This window comes from Trichosurus vulpecula, chromosome 7 (genome assembly GCF_011100635.1).
Source record: "Trichosurus vulpecula isolate mTriVul1 chromosome 7, mTriVul1.pri, whole genome shotgun sequence".
NCBI classification, from domain to species: domain Eukaryota; kingdom Metazoa; phylum Chordata; class Mammalia; order Diprotodontia; family Phalangeridae; genus Trichosurus; species Trichosurus vulpecula.
Window position 1 is genome coordinate 163,090,881 of NC_050579.1, and position 14,473 is coordinate 163,105,353.

The following is a 14,473-nucleotide window of genomic DNA, read 5'->3' on the forward strand; positions in this document are numbered from 1 at the left end:
GAAAAAATGAGAGTAATGATATTTAAAAAATTTTTTACTGGCTAAAAATTCAAACCTTTCTACTCTCCCCCCCCCAAAAGGTTATAACACGTTTTAATAAGTGAAATAAGAGTGCTTAGGGGCCACTTGCCGAGGAAGAAAGAAAAACAAAACCCCTATTACAAACAGGTGTAGTCAAGCAATACGAATTTCCTAATTGGCCATGTTCAGAAACTACTATATCTCATTATATATTATGAGACCTGTATCTTTATCTAGCATATTTCATTGTGAGTCCTTTGGAATTGTAGTTGCTCATTACTTTAATTACAGTTTCTAAGTTCCAGAGTTGTTTGTCTTTACGATATTATTGTCACAAAAATTGTTCTCCTGGTTCTGTTCATTTCACTGTATTAATTCATTTACTAAGTTTGCCCAGGTTTCTCTGAAACTATCCTCTTCATTTCCTATAGCATGATAGTGTTCCATCATATTTATATATTGTAAATTATTCAGCCGTTCTCCAGTTGATGGGCACCCCCTCAGTTTCCAATTCTTTGCCACCATAAAAAGAGCTATAAATATTTTTGTAAAGTCTTAGTTTGTTTTGATTAGGATTAATCCCTCCCTTAACCTATCCTTCCTTCTCCCTTTCCCCTTTTATTTCCTGTGTCTGTCTTGGGTGAAGTATATTTCTGTGTCCAAATCTGTATCTGTGTATTCTTCCTCCCTTTGACTGGGTAAGGTGAGAGTGAGGTTCAATTGTTAGCCGCTCCCCCACCCTCTTTCCTCTTTGTTGTGTATACCTCAGAGGGGACATTTCTATCACTTCTCTATATTACAACATACATAATATATCCTGTTTTGTCCTTTATGCCTTTTTATTCATGTTTACCTTTTTGTTTCTTTTAACTCCTGTGTTTGAACTTTAAAGTTTCTACACATCTCAGAACTTTTCATCAGGAATGCTTGGAAGTCTTTTATTTCATTAAAGTCCATTTTACCCCCATAGGATTATATTCGTGTTTTTTTCCTGGATTGTAAGCCTAGATCTTTTGCTTTCTGGAACATTGTATTCCAAGCTCTCTACTCTTTTAGAATGGTGATTTCTAAGTCATATGTGATCCTGACTATGGCTCCTGAACATATGAATTCTTTCTTTCTGGTTGCTTGCAGTATTTTTTCTTCAATATGGAAGCTTTGGGTTTTGGCTGTAACATTCTGGGAAGTTTTAATTTTGCAATATCTTTTAGGAGGTGGCTCTTGGATTCTATTTTTATTTTGCTGTTTGGTTCTAAGAAATCTGGGCAGTTTTCTTTTATGGTTTCTTGAAATACAATGTCTTGACTTTTTGGACATGCTTTCAGGTAGTCCAGTGATTGTTAAATTATTTTTTCTTGGTCAACTTTCGTAGTTATTTATTTTTGCTATGACATACTTTACACTTTCTCTTTTTTGGTCTTTTGACTTTGTTTTAATATTTCTTATTTTCTCATGAAATTATTAGCTTCTATTTTATCTGTTCTAATTTTCAGGGAGTTTATTGCTTGGGCAAGGTTTTGTACCTCTTCTTCCAAGTCCTTAAGTCTCTTTCCTATTCTTTCTTGCATAGTCTTTATTTCTCTTCCATTTTTTTCCTCTAGCACTTTTCATTTTACTTATAAAAACATTTTTATTCCTCCCTTCCCCCTTCTTAACTCTTGCTTCACCTTTTCTAGGTATCTTAATTGAATGTGTCTGAGCTGTGTTTTGCTTTGAAGTTTTGTTTATTGATTTGGATTCACTCTTTTTTTAAAGGTTTGTGTCTGGAGCATCCCTGTCGCCACAATAACTTTTTAGGGTGTTACTCTTTTTTTTGTTTGGCCATTCTTCCAGACTACTTTCAGACTTTGGGCTTTGTTTTACGGCTAGGGTCTGTACACTTCTGGAGAGAATGATTGGTTTGGTTCTGTTGCTGCTTTCTTGGCATCTTGAATGTTTTGTTATTCTGGAAAGTCAAGGACAGCTCAGACTAGGGACCTCTGTTTTTCATGCTCCCAAAGTGAATGAAGTCTGATCCTTGTTTCCCAGTCTGAGTTCGACAAGTTACTGACCTGGATTCAGTTCTGGGCATTTGAAATTTCAGAAGACTGCTACTTTACTCAGCTATTGTTTGCCATCTTCCCTTTGGTCTGGAATTCCTTCCTTGATTATCACTCTGCAGGCCTCAGAAGCCAGAACTGAGATCCCAATCCCACTTTTGGGGTTTGAGCTACAGAGTGGCTGATTGCTTCTGAAATTTATTTCTCAGTCAGTACACAGTCTAGGGCCCTCAACCAGTGCTCACCTTGGAATGCTACTCACAGGCACAGGTCCCTTCTTCATTCCTTCCTGGATCTGTGACTTGGATGGAGCTGGCTAGTGAGAAACAGAGCTACGGTTTAACACCTGTTCTTGCACACTACATAAGTTTAGACTCTATGTTGGTTTTTGTGCACAGCTTCTCCCTGCCTGGAGTCAGATCTCTTTCTTGTCTTTCTATCCTAATTGGGTTGAAAAATGGCTTACTTGTATTTTTTTGTATTTTGTATTTGTATTTTTTTTCCATGAATTTCTCTGTCAACATTTAGTCTGATATACTTTGAACTAGTTGAGGAAAGGGTGTGAGCTCACTGTACTTTTTTCTTATACTCTAGCATCTCGGCTCTTCCCAAATTGATTGTATCTTTACAGGAAATGACTAGTTACTAATGTTAGTGTTCTTTCAGAATCATTTGTGTAGAGTTTCAAAGATCAAATCAGTACCAAATTAGAAGAATACAAATAAAAAGGTATCATATACAACTGTGGCATCTTCAACCCTACTTATTTATACAAGTTGTTGACTCCCTAAATCGTCAAAATAAATTAATAGAATAAGCAATGACATTGACTGTCACCTTTTCTATTATATATTAATTTGCCACAATGAGACCAAAAGAATCTAGAAACTATCTCATCCAGAAAGCAGTTGATCTCCTTGACAAGTGGAAATAATTTGCAACCAAAGAATCACGCATTAGAATATAAATTCTATTTCTTAAATCTCCTGAATGAGGACAGCAGAAGATTACAGAGGTGTCTCATCTTCTAAGACAGAGAGGAACTGGAGAGAAAAGAGCATTTACAAGAAGCTTGATGAGAGATTCAACTATGCAAAATTTTTATGAGGGAATTTGAAGTTGAAACTGGAAGGTGAACATCAGGGTAATGGAGAGTGGAAGCTATCTGGAAAGAGTTTTATTAACAAACTTTTCACCAACAATGATGGTGGAACACCACTGTGTTTGAACTCTTAACAACACAGTTGTGCTGCGTGGAGAAATAGAAATGGAAGCCAAAATTATAAAAAAATAAAATTTTAGAAGGCTATCTGAGGTTCAGATAGTAATATGGCATGGCATTGTTTTTTAAATGTCCAATAGTTTTTTTCTTGTTTGTAATTTTTGGTAACTGTTTTTTTTTTTCAGATAACGGGTGGGGGAAAGGCTTTTGAAGAACATTGTGTTACACAAATGTGATTTTTTTAGTAGTTTTTGTAAAGCATTTTAAAATAATTTTGTTATAGTAATGCATTCATAAGCAGAACGTACTATGTAATTGCTTTTAGATTTAAAAAAAACCTTTAATATCTATAATAGTTTTGATACCGTGCATTATAAAAGATCAAACTTTTAAAACTATTAACTTTATAAATAAACTCAATTTTTAAAGTTTAAAGAAGTATAAATTCATCAAGTTCTTTTTATGTGAAGTCCCTGGTAGAAAATAATTTCCAAGATGTTGATTTGAAAGCACATTTGGAGGTGGTACTTCGACTGACACTCCTCCCTCTCTTCTTGCCTTGAGCAGTTAAGATGATTTCAAAATTGTCTTAATTCTTTCCCCTTAGGAGAAATAGGTATTAGATATATCAGAAGTTTAGTTATACGGTAACTAGATTATGCCTAGCAGCAACTCCACATGCCCTCTCTGAAGTTCCTTAACTGTACATGCATAGGCTAGATAAACTAATTTTTTTTCTTACTGGTTTCTGCCTAGATAATGAAACTGCTGTCTATACATTAATGCCAATGGTTATGGCTGACCAGCATAGGTGAGTATTTCTTTTAAAGACTAATAGCTTTTAGGTTTACCTAAATAATCACAAAAAGACTTAGAATTTTAGAGCTAGAAGTCAATTTGGAGGCAGTCTAATTCAGTGCTTCATTTTACACATAAGAGAAGTAGGGATAACAAAGTTTCAGACTTGCCCAAGGTAAAATTGCTAACATTTGTCTAAAATTTTCCTTCGTTATGTCCCTTTTTCTTTAAAAAGCAAATTCACTGTTGGAGCAGACCAATTAGTAGAATGACTTTAGACAATTAAGTTATCTTAATTTTACAGATGATGGTAATAGCAATAAGAGTTAACATTTATATAATGCTAAATGAGATATTGTTGGACTGTATTCAATTACAAAATATTCCTGTTGTGTGAAAATGTGGTGCGGAACTTATGTCATATCAGCATGTACACAGAAAAAAGTGAGGTAATTTGATATCACTAGGGTTCTTTAAGGTTCTGTAATTAAGATATTTTAATTTTAATCACTTAAAACTATACTAAGACTTTTGGGACATCCTGTAATAACCCATTCCATGGAAACAGATGTTTGGCTAGTTAACAGGCTACTAAGATATAGATTGAGATAGAATGGTCATGGTGGATGAGTAGGTACAGACCTAATCATTCAGAAATTATAGAAGTGTAAGAAAGCATAACGTATTGCTGTTTTGATGTTCTGCTATATTTGTGAAGAATTGTTGGCTTTTTAGAGTGGTACCTATGCCAGATTGATATCTAGATATGAGATGATTAGCATTAAAATTGGAGGAAAAACTGCTCACCTGTAAATTAGGTTATGATCTCACCTTTATGGATAGGCGAGACAGAGAGAGAGAGAGAGAGACAAGGCAGATCTGGATTTTCCAGTTACTTTACAAGTGATTCAGGCAAAATTTAGATATGGGGTTACCAATCCCACCTCAGGCATGTGTTGTATGTGTGCAATTCTCTAGCCTAACTCCCTTTGCATAGAAGAATTCATTGGCAGCAGAAACCATTTTAGGTGGCTTCAGAGTAGAGAATATGTCAGTCTTAATAGTCATGATTGGAGTCTTCTGGTCCCTAGCTTAATTGACTATGTCAAGTACTTTTTGGTAGTAATACTGCTTTGGGCAAATTGCTACACTTCAGAGACTGACTTCTCCCCTGGGACTATGGCTATCTCATTCTTGAAGATTTGATAAGGAGAGTTGAAAAGCTGTGAACTGTGCTTTAGTCTTTTGATTTTGTTTCTGTATAGATCTGTTTCGGAATTATTATCCAATTCAAAGTTTGATGTCAATTATGCATTTGGACGAGTGAAGAGAAGCTTGCTTCACATTGCTGCAAAGTAAGACAACTTGGTTTGGGCAAATAATTGTGGCTTGTTGTTTCTTTACCTTTTCTTGATTGCCTGTGTTCAGGTTTTTTTTTTTTTTTTGGTTATTCTGGAATATGACCAATGGTACAGCCATGAACTACTACCACAGACTCTGGGTTGGACCTGAACCAAGATTGTAATGGGTGGAATGTAGATTTCCTCTGTGATGGACTCAACAAGAACTGTGCAACTAAACTTACTTTTTTTCTTTTTGAATTGGAGAAATGATTTAAATTATTGAAAAGTTGGAATTAACCTTAAAATAGCTTTCATCTGGAAATATACTAGCTGTAATTTGAAGTCATTGACTTTTATCGTCTATGACTAAGACTTGTCTCAGGCTAGATGGACAGTGCTATTTAGCTAGGTTGTCCCATCGCTTATTACTAATAGAAAATTAGACTTTTGGAAAGCATTTCCTTGACACTTAAAATTCAAGAAGTAATAATGAGGTAATCATTAAAGCAATGTATGTACATGCATTAGTACAAATTTATGTATTTTCTAGAGTTGGGAACTTTGGCTAAAACAAGCTCCAACTTATTTGATATCCTAGTAGAAACAGAATGTTCGATCTTCATGGAGTAAGTGTAGGACATTTAAGTAAATGACCATAGAGATATACTTGATTTTTGACCTTTGGATATGGAATTAATCAACGTGTGCTTAAGTTATTGAAAGAATTTGAACTCTTAATTTTGTTTCAGTTGTGGATCAGTCGAATGCTTGGTTCTGCTGTTAAAAAAAGGAGCAAATCCTAACTATCAAGATATTTCAGGATGTACACCCCTTCATCTGGCAGCTAGAAATGGGTAAAATGATTTTTCTGAATAACTTATTTCTTATAATATATTCAGTGATTTTCAGTTATCTTTGGTTAGTGATTTTTAATATTTAGCTTGTGGAAGTCATGTAAATATGATCAATTTTAATGTGAAATTATTCTTAAAGATATAGGTAAGAATTTTTCGTATCAAGGAAGAAGAAAATTTATTAATTGCTTATTGTGTGCCGAGTACTGTGCTAAGTGCTTTATAAATATTATCTCATTTGATCCCCACAAAATCTGAGGCCAGACTTAAACTCAGGTCTTCTTCACTCCAGGCATGGAGCCAGGTACTTAGTTGTCTCAAGAAATGAGGACCATCAAGAAAAGTAAAATGATTATCAGTAATTCATATGGTTATTTAATGTTTTTAGATACAGTTATGTTGAACATTATATGCATTGGTTGTCTTCTATAGTTTTCCTTTTCATGAGAAAGAGGCAGTGTAGTGTGATGGCTAGAGAATTGGCCTTGAAGCCAGGAAAACCTAGGTTCAGATCCTGCCTTGCGCACATATTAACTAGCTGGCTTCTAGGCCAGTCATTTAACCTCTCAGTTTTTGAGGTAGCTCTCTTAACATTGGAGTTGTGATTTTTTTAAAATATCATTTACCCTTTGGCATTCTAGTGATACCTATGGATTCCTTCACAAAATGTTTTTAATGTATAAAATAACACCCATAGAGTTACAAAGGAAACTAGCTATACTGATAACTATACATATAGTTATCAGAATATTATAAAAACATGTTCATGGAGCCCAGGTGAAGAAGCTCCCTCTAATCAATGCAGTTTGGTCAGTTCCTTCTCTGCAACCTAAGAGTTAGAGCATAGGGTTAATATATGTAGTGGATAACTGTCTTAGGAAACTGTGTAGATACGAACAATTATTTCACTAAATTTTCAGTCTAATTAGAAGCTAAAGAACAGATTGCCTCACAGTATGGATAAAAACCAAGTTCAATTCTTTTGCACTATAGCAGGAGATTCAGGCAAGTGACTCAGTGTGAAAGACATGGACATGGTCCCAGTATTGAAAGGCAGGATGTTTTCTGGATTAGTCTGCCAGAAAGAAGCCCTATAAACTATTCTTCAGAAACAAAGGCTTGACAAATAGTGCATAAAAATGAATCACTTTAATCATTAGGTCTGCCAGTATTAGACCATGTCTGTGGGAGGAGGCCTTCATTACATTAATTTAGAAGTAAAGAAATAATGTAGAGAGATTAAGTGATTTACACAGCGAGTCAGTGGAAGAAAAGGAATTAGAATTGGTTTATGACACCTAGTCTTGTTGTAGGTTAGTCTCTTAACATTTAATTGACTTAAAAAAGTCTCTGTAGGCAACATTTAAAAGCTACCACATATAGTTTGTAATATTTTTAGAGGCATAGCTTTTTATGATAAAAATTTCTAACATTATATAATTTAAAATGATGTAGTTTGACCATAGATTAGCATACATAATTAAGAATTTCTTTAGATCAAGTTTGGTCTGTGTTAGCAAGCATCATTAAAATATCTGATCACATAGCTACAAGCCGAGTTGCTTTAAGCAAATGTGCCAAGTGAGGGACAGCTAGGCAAATTAGGACTACTTCCACATTGTCTATTAGTAGCCCCACTTCTTTCCCATATGTGTTGTTTGTACCTCAGCTGTCTCTGTTCGAATGAGTTCTGTGGTCTTCCTAGCCTGTTATATATAGCATTTCTCTGCCTTCCTAAGTGCTACTTTTGGTAAGCTTACTTTCTAGCCCTGTTGGATAATAATTTTTTCCTCTATCTGATTACAGTCTTCATAGCAGCATCATGATCATGATAATAATTACAGCTAATAACTTACATAGTGCTTCAATATTTGCAAAATGCTTTACAGATAATTTAATTTGATTCTCAGAATAACCCTGGCAGGTAGATATCTTGTTATCCCTATCTTACAGAAAGAAACCAAGGCAGACAGAGATTAAAGTGACTTGCCCAAGGTCATGCAGCTAGTAAGCGTTTGATGCTGCATTTAAACTCAAGATTTTCCTGACTCCAGGCCTACTCTGCCACTCAGCCACATGTTAACTGGTATAATATATAAATTAGAAAACAGTGGCTCTTTTAGATTTGGAGATTTTGAGAAAATTGCTTATAGTTCAGTTTGTGGACAATTTCCTGAATGTTTAGACACCTGAAGTTTGAAGAAGGGTATGATACAGTTTGAAAAGTGGGTATGATAGAATTGTCAATAGTCACATTAATTCAGACTACTCATTGGAAGGACAAATACTGAAGCTGAAGCTTAATTTATCTACATAATGAGAAGACTGGATTCATTGGAAAAAGACACTGACGTTAGGAAAGATTGAAGGCAAAAAGAGAAGGGGATGGCAGAGGATAAGATGGATAGGTGGTGTCGTGGATGCAATGAACATGAGCTTGGATAGACTTTGGGAGATAGTGAAGGATAGAAGGGCCTGGTGCACTGGTCCATGGGGTCACAAAGATTTGGATCCAACTAAGCAATAACAAAAGGTGGCATTGATAGGAGAGAGGAGGTGAAGGGCAAGAAGTAAGTTCTACGTTTCCCATCTCCTATCGTTTGTTCTATTTGCATGGTATTTTGAAGGTGGTACTATCGTGCTGCTTTTTCTCAGCCTCCTTTCTTTGTTCCACTACTCTCGAAATGTATTTCTTAGATCGCCTTAGCTTTGTAAACAGGTAACCAGCCAGCTATCTCTTTGTCAGAGTCTAGGTTGGCAGTCGGTCTTTCAATAAACATTAAGTGCCTGTTGTGTGCTGGGCACTGTGCTAAGCATTGGAGATAGAGAGAAAGGCAAGAAACATTCCCTGCTCTCAAAAAGCCCATGGTCTAATGGGGGTGACAATATGCAAACAACTATGTACAAACAAGTTATATACAGGCTAAATTGGAAATAATCAGCCTAGGGAAGGCACTAGAATTAAAACAACTAGGGAAAAGCTTCCTGTAGAAGGTGACGTTTTGGCAGGGACTTCAGGAAGCCAGAAAAAATGCCTAAAGTCAAGAGATGGATTGTCTTGTTTGAGGAACAGCAAGGGAGCTGGTGTTACTAGATTGCAGAGTATGTTTGTGGAGTGGGGAGTGTAAGGTGTAAGACTGGAAAGGTAGAAATAGGGAGGGGGTAAGGGGGTAGGTTATGAATAGCTTCAAAGGCTTTTTTCCTTTTTATTTGATCTGAGTGTTGATAGGGAGCCTCTAAGAGTTAATTGAGTAGGGGTAGTGACATGGTTAGACCTGTAGTCTAGAAAGATCCCTTTATCAGCTGAATGAAGTATAGACTAGATTGGAGAGACTTGTGGCAGGGAAACCAACCGGCAGGCTATGATAGGCCTCCCAAATCTTGCTGTGTTGCAGCATTTCATATCACTGCAATGAGGCAGCATGATGTAGTAGAAAGCATGCTGAATTTAGTCAGTTGACCAATGTCCAGATGATAGCTCTGTTGCCTACTAGCTGAGTTGAGTGACCTGTGGCGAGTCATCTAACCTCTCTGGGACCTATTTCTCTCATTTGTATGAGTTTTAGACTAATTCTTTGAAGTTCCTTTCTGCTCTAAGTCTATGATTTTATGTTCTCTGAAAAATCTGTCCTTTTCTCTCAACTTTCATGATTATTACTATAGTTCAAGTTTTTATCATTTCTTGCCTGGACGACTGTGATAGCCTCCTAGTTGGTTTCTCACTTTCCAGTTCCTTAAGTCCAACCTTCATATAGTTGCCAAAACAGTCTTGCTAAGGCCTTGGGACTACACATCTCCTTTCTGGAAAAACCATCAGTGGCTCTCAATTCCTTTAGGATAAAACACCTTAATTTGGCTTTTAAAATTCTCCACAACATGGCTCTGGTCTACATTTCTAAGCTGTTTGCTTTTAATCACCTTTTCTGTGGTAGTGTTTTTTGTTTTATCGTAGTATTATCTTTTAAATATTTCATAATTAAGAACATGGCACTTGATGCACTATCTTAATCTTTCAACCGATTGAAATCTGAGTATATTATTTAAAGGAAGATTTGACTGCCTTTTCCTGAATGAGGTGAAAACTTGATTATTGCCATGTATGGTAGCACATACGGTAGCACGTTCCCTAAGGTTGGGGAAGTTGAGGCTGGTAGGTTGCTTGAGTTTGGGAGTTTGTAATATAGTATCTCTAAGGTCGATTGGGTGTCCACACTAATTTCAGTGTCACTATGGTGAGTCCCTGGGAGTGGAGGACAATTAAACTGCCCTTGGAGGGGTGAACCTAGCCAGCTTTGAAATGGAGTAGTATGTTAAATCTTCTGTGTCAATCAGTACTGGATTAAGACCTGTGAGTGGCCACTTCTAGCCCACAGTTTAGCTGGGGAGTAAGTAGATAGAGGGAGACCAAGTCTCAAAGCAATCCCAAAACAAAAAAGCCCCAAAACAATAATAACAAAAAAACCCTGATTATATATTTTCCACTCCAGTTATCTGTAAATCAGACCTAATGCTTGATTATGCCCAAATCTTAGAAACATCATTTTGTATTTCATTTTAAATGATGTTAGCTGAGTTTACTGATCAAGTAGGGTAGTTGTATAAGTATGTAACATCATCAAATATTGGGCCTGAATTGATTTCTTTGTTAAATACCTTATTCTATGCTTGGTGTATTTTAAAGTTATTGTTTATGATGTTTGTGAATGTCCCTTTTCTTTTTTCCAGGCAGAAGAAATGCATGAGTAAATTATTAGAATACAGTGCAGATGTCAACATTTGTAATAATGAAGGACTGACTGCAGTAAGTGTTTTAAATTTTGTTGAAATGACTTAAAATACTTTTTAAAAAGTAAAATTTGGTTTTGAAACAATTTTTTTGTGCTTTTTTAAAATGTTTAATAATGTCTTTGCAATAACTAAATGGATCACAAATGTTTGGAAACATTTTTCTTTTAGATATTTTGAGGAATTTATTTTATTTTATTTTTTTTACATTTTAAAATTTTTTCTAAATTTATTTAATATTTTTAGTTTTCAGCATTGATTTCCACAAGATTTTGAGTTACAAATTTTCTCCCCATTTCTACCCTCCCCTCCACTCCAAATATCTTATTTCCTAGTTGCTTGCAAAACCAACTTTTTTTTTGAACATCTGCTTTTAAAACTTTGAGTTCCAGATTCTCTCCCCTCTAGTTTTCCCTGGGTGCTGGAGTGTTCCTCGTGCAGTGTGCTGTTGCCCTGCTGCAACAAGCCTGGCCCCCCGCCCCAGACCACAGAACTCCTTGTCTGTTTCCTTATGTTGAGCTGGGCTAGACAAAGGACTCACTGTGACCTTTTCTGGATTTCTTTATTAGGATTTGATCTGGTGCATTTTCTAGATTGTTAGGATCTTATCCACAGTAATTTCTAAGTTTTGAAGGGCTTGCAATCTGCTTCAGTACAGGGAGTTTAATTACTGGTGAAATCATAGAGCCTTGAAATAAACTTGTAAACTGTATAGAATAGATTGTAGGAATTTCACTCTGAAATAGTCACAATTTTAAGGGTTTTATTTCTAGAAGTAGAGATAAAATGAAATACTAATTTTGAGAAACAGCATCTTGAAGTAGTTTAAATGAAATAAGTAAGACATGAGATTTCATCTTCCTTTGCTGTTTGTGTAGCCGTTTTTTAAAAGTGGAGAATAATTTTGAGTATTGTCTGTTGTATACCTACTCATAAATAAGGGTCTTTATCATGAATAGTCCTATGAGATGAATAAGGCAAGTATCCATTTTGTCTGGGAGGATCAGAAAAGAAAGCCATTAGAGGAGGTGATGTTTGATCTTTTCTATGTAGACTGGGCAGGGTGTCTATAAGTAAAAGTAGAAGTGTTAGGGAGGGAATAACATGAACATAGGTAACTAGAGCAAAAGCATGTTTGGAAGATGGTGGGCAATCTAACTTGATCGACTAGAGTGACGAACATATAATGAGTTGCAGTATTAAATAAAAATGGATTGGATCCAAATTGTGAGGGAGCTTGAATGCTAGGCTAAAGAGGGCCTTTTTTTGGTAGGCATTGAGGAGAAGCCATTGAAGGTTTTTAGCCTGAAGAATAACGTCATCCTTTTAGTGGCCCTGGAATACCAGTTAGGTGATGGTGTGTAGGCCTCCTTTGAAAAGGCTGAAGAAAAAAAAATGAGGACTCTTTTTAGGAAGCTACCTTGATATTTTTGGCAAGACTTTTAGAGGGCAGTGTGGTAAATTGGAGAGAGCACTTGTCTTTGATACTACTTCTTGTGTGACCTTGGGTAAGTCAATCACTGAACCTTTCTGGGCGTCCGTTTTCTCACCTATAAAATGAGGGGTTTGGACTAAATGGTCCCGAGAGCCTTTCAACTTTAAATCTATGTAATAAGGGCATAAATTCTGTTGATGATAGGAAGAATGGTAAGGTAGGGATAGATTTGAACAGTAAGGAGATTGAGCTGGTAAGATTTGGAAACTGACTGAGAGGGACAAAGGGGGAAAGAATCAAAGAGAATTTTGAGGTTTTGACCATAAGTAATTGGAGAATAATGGTGCCATTAAAAGAGATAGGGAAATCAGGGGTAACAGTATTTAGAATAAAACTGGAGTCTTGTTTTATGTTCAGCCTGAAGTACCTGTGGGATATCCAAATGGGTGTGTTCAGTAGACAGTGGGAAATGTGAGTAAAAGTGATGTAATTTTAATATCTAAATATTCATAGTATACCTGATAATGTAGGCAGTGTAGTAGGCTTATCTTCATGATAATATTTAAATATGATGTTTAATAATTTCTCCCACTAATTAATTTTGAGAAGGAAAAAATGATTTCTTTCCACGTGTTACATTCATTTGTCCCAAATAATTTTCTTCCACTGTAGCAGTGAGGTGCCTCTGCTTTTCCTCTCCTTACTTCTCTTCCCTAGTTTTGCCTCAAGACATGCAAACTTCTCTTGGCTGTTGTTATGGAGTATACTTATTAGCAAAGCCTGGAAAAGTTTTGATTACTGTTAGGAAGTTTTCATAGTTGGAGGGATCTGGCTTTGAAAGGGTGGAAGAAGGCATATTTTGAGATTTGGAAACATTTTTTAGGACTCTTAGTTACTTCTTTTTTTCTCCCAGTTTTGTTTATATCTGCTGGCAATAGCAGCTTCAACTGTGAAACACTCTTGTTCTAACATGAGCTATTTTTATACTTATTTCCATGACTTCTTTATACTTTTCCTGTTAATATATTGCTTGTTTTTTTTCTTTTTTTTTTTTTTGCTGGTTGGGGGAAGGTTGGGGAATGAAAGTCATCGAGGGGAGGATGAATGTGCTGTATTGAGAATATTTAGTACCAAGGTTTGGACCTGGAGAAAAATTTAGCACCTCTCTTCTTTAAGTCAAAATTGGATTGCCTTTTGGAAAATGTAATTTCATACTTTGAAAGCCCCAGGGCATCCAAGAAGGAAGCTGTCTTGTGTTTGCCCTGTCATTTTGTATTATGGAAAGATTAATTCTGAAACATAACTCTAGGGTTACTCAAATTTTATTGGAAATTTTAATTGTTAAAAAACTAAGAAAAAACATATAGGCCTAAAGTGTTAACTAGTTTATATGCTAGATTTTCAGTCGAAAAACTAGTTTATTTATTTTAAAGTTCTAATGTAAGATTTTCTTGTGAAAGTACTAACTGGCACAAATTATTCTACAGATTCATTGGTTGGCTGTAAATGGAAGAACAGAGCTGCTTCATGATCTTGTGCAGCATGTCAGTAACGTGGATGTTGAAGATGCAATGGGACAGACAGCATTGCATGTTGCATGCCAGAATGGTCATAAGACAGTACGTTAAATTTAGTTGAAATTGCATGTATTTTGTAAAATTTAGAAAACTTTGAATTTTATAAAAGGTTTTCATTAGGAATGTTTGTGAACTTTGTCTTGAAAGGTCTTGCTTTTAAATTTTCTACTAATGACTAGATTGCTGATTTGTTTTGGCAGAAAGAGAAGAAATATAGTGCTTTTTAATACTTTAGTGTTTTATGTAAGTAACTTCATGAAGATTGTAATCCTTTTAGGTGTTTTCTATGAGTGCTGTGGCTGAAAAATCTATCACTTGATAGTCAACATTCTGGTGTTGAGCATTTCTGAGCTTAGGTATGCTGGACCTTGGAAGATACAGTCTGTCAACAGGCCCATA

At 35.7% G+C, this 14,473-nt stretch overlaps 1 protein-coding gene across 4 annotated transcripts in view; it reads left to right on the forward strand.

Annotated features, from left to right (window-relative positions):
- The window catches only part of HACE1 (HECT domain and ankyrin repeat containing E3 ubiquitin protein ligase 1), a 92,950-nt gene that overhangs the window by 7,825 nt on the left and 70,652 nt on the right, over positions 1-14,473 (forward strand). For 3 of the 4 annotated variants that reach the window (XM_036767917.1, XM_036767918.1, XM_036767916.1), the window contains exons 2-6: positions 4,039-4,093; positions 5,346-5,435; positions 6,173-6,277; positions 11,003-11,078; positions 13,985-14,116. In XM_036767917.1, coding sequence (XP_036623812.1) covers positions 4,039-4,093; positions 5,346-5,435; positions 6,173-6,277; positions 11,003-11,078; positions 13,985-14,116 — 458 coding nt within the window. Of the gene's footprint in view, positions 1-4,038; positions 4,094-5,345; positions 5,436-6,172; positions 6,278-11,002; positions 11,079-13,984; positions 14,117-14,473 lie in introns of those variants that run through there. The other variant, XM_036767919.1, reaches the window with a different exon arrangement.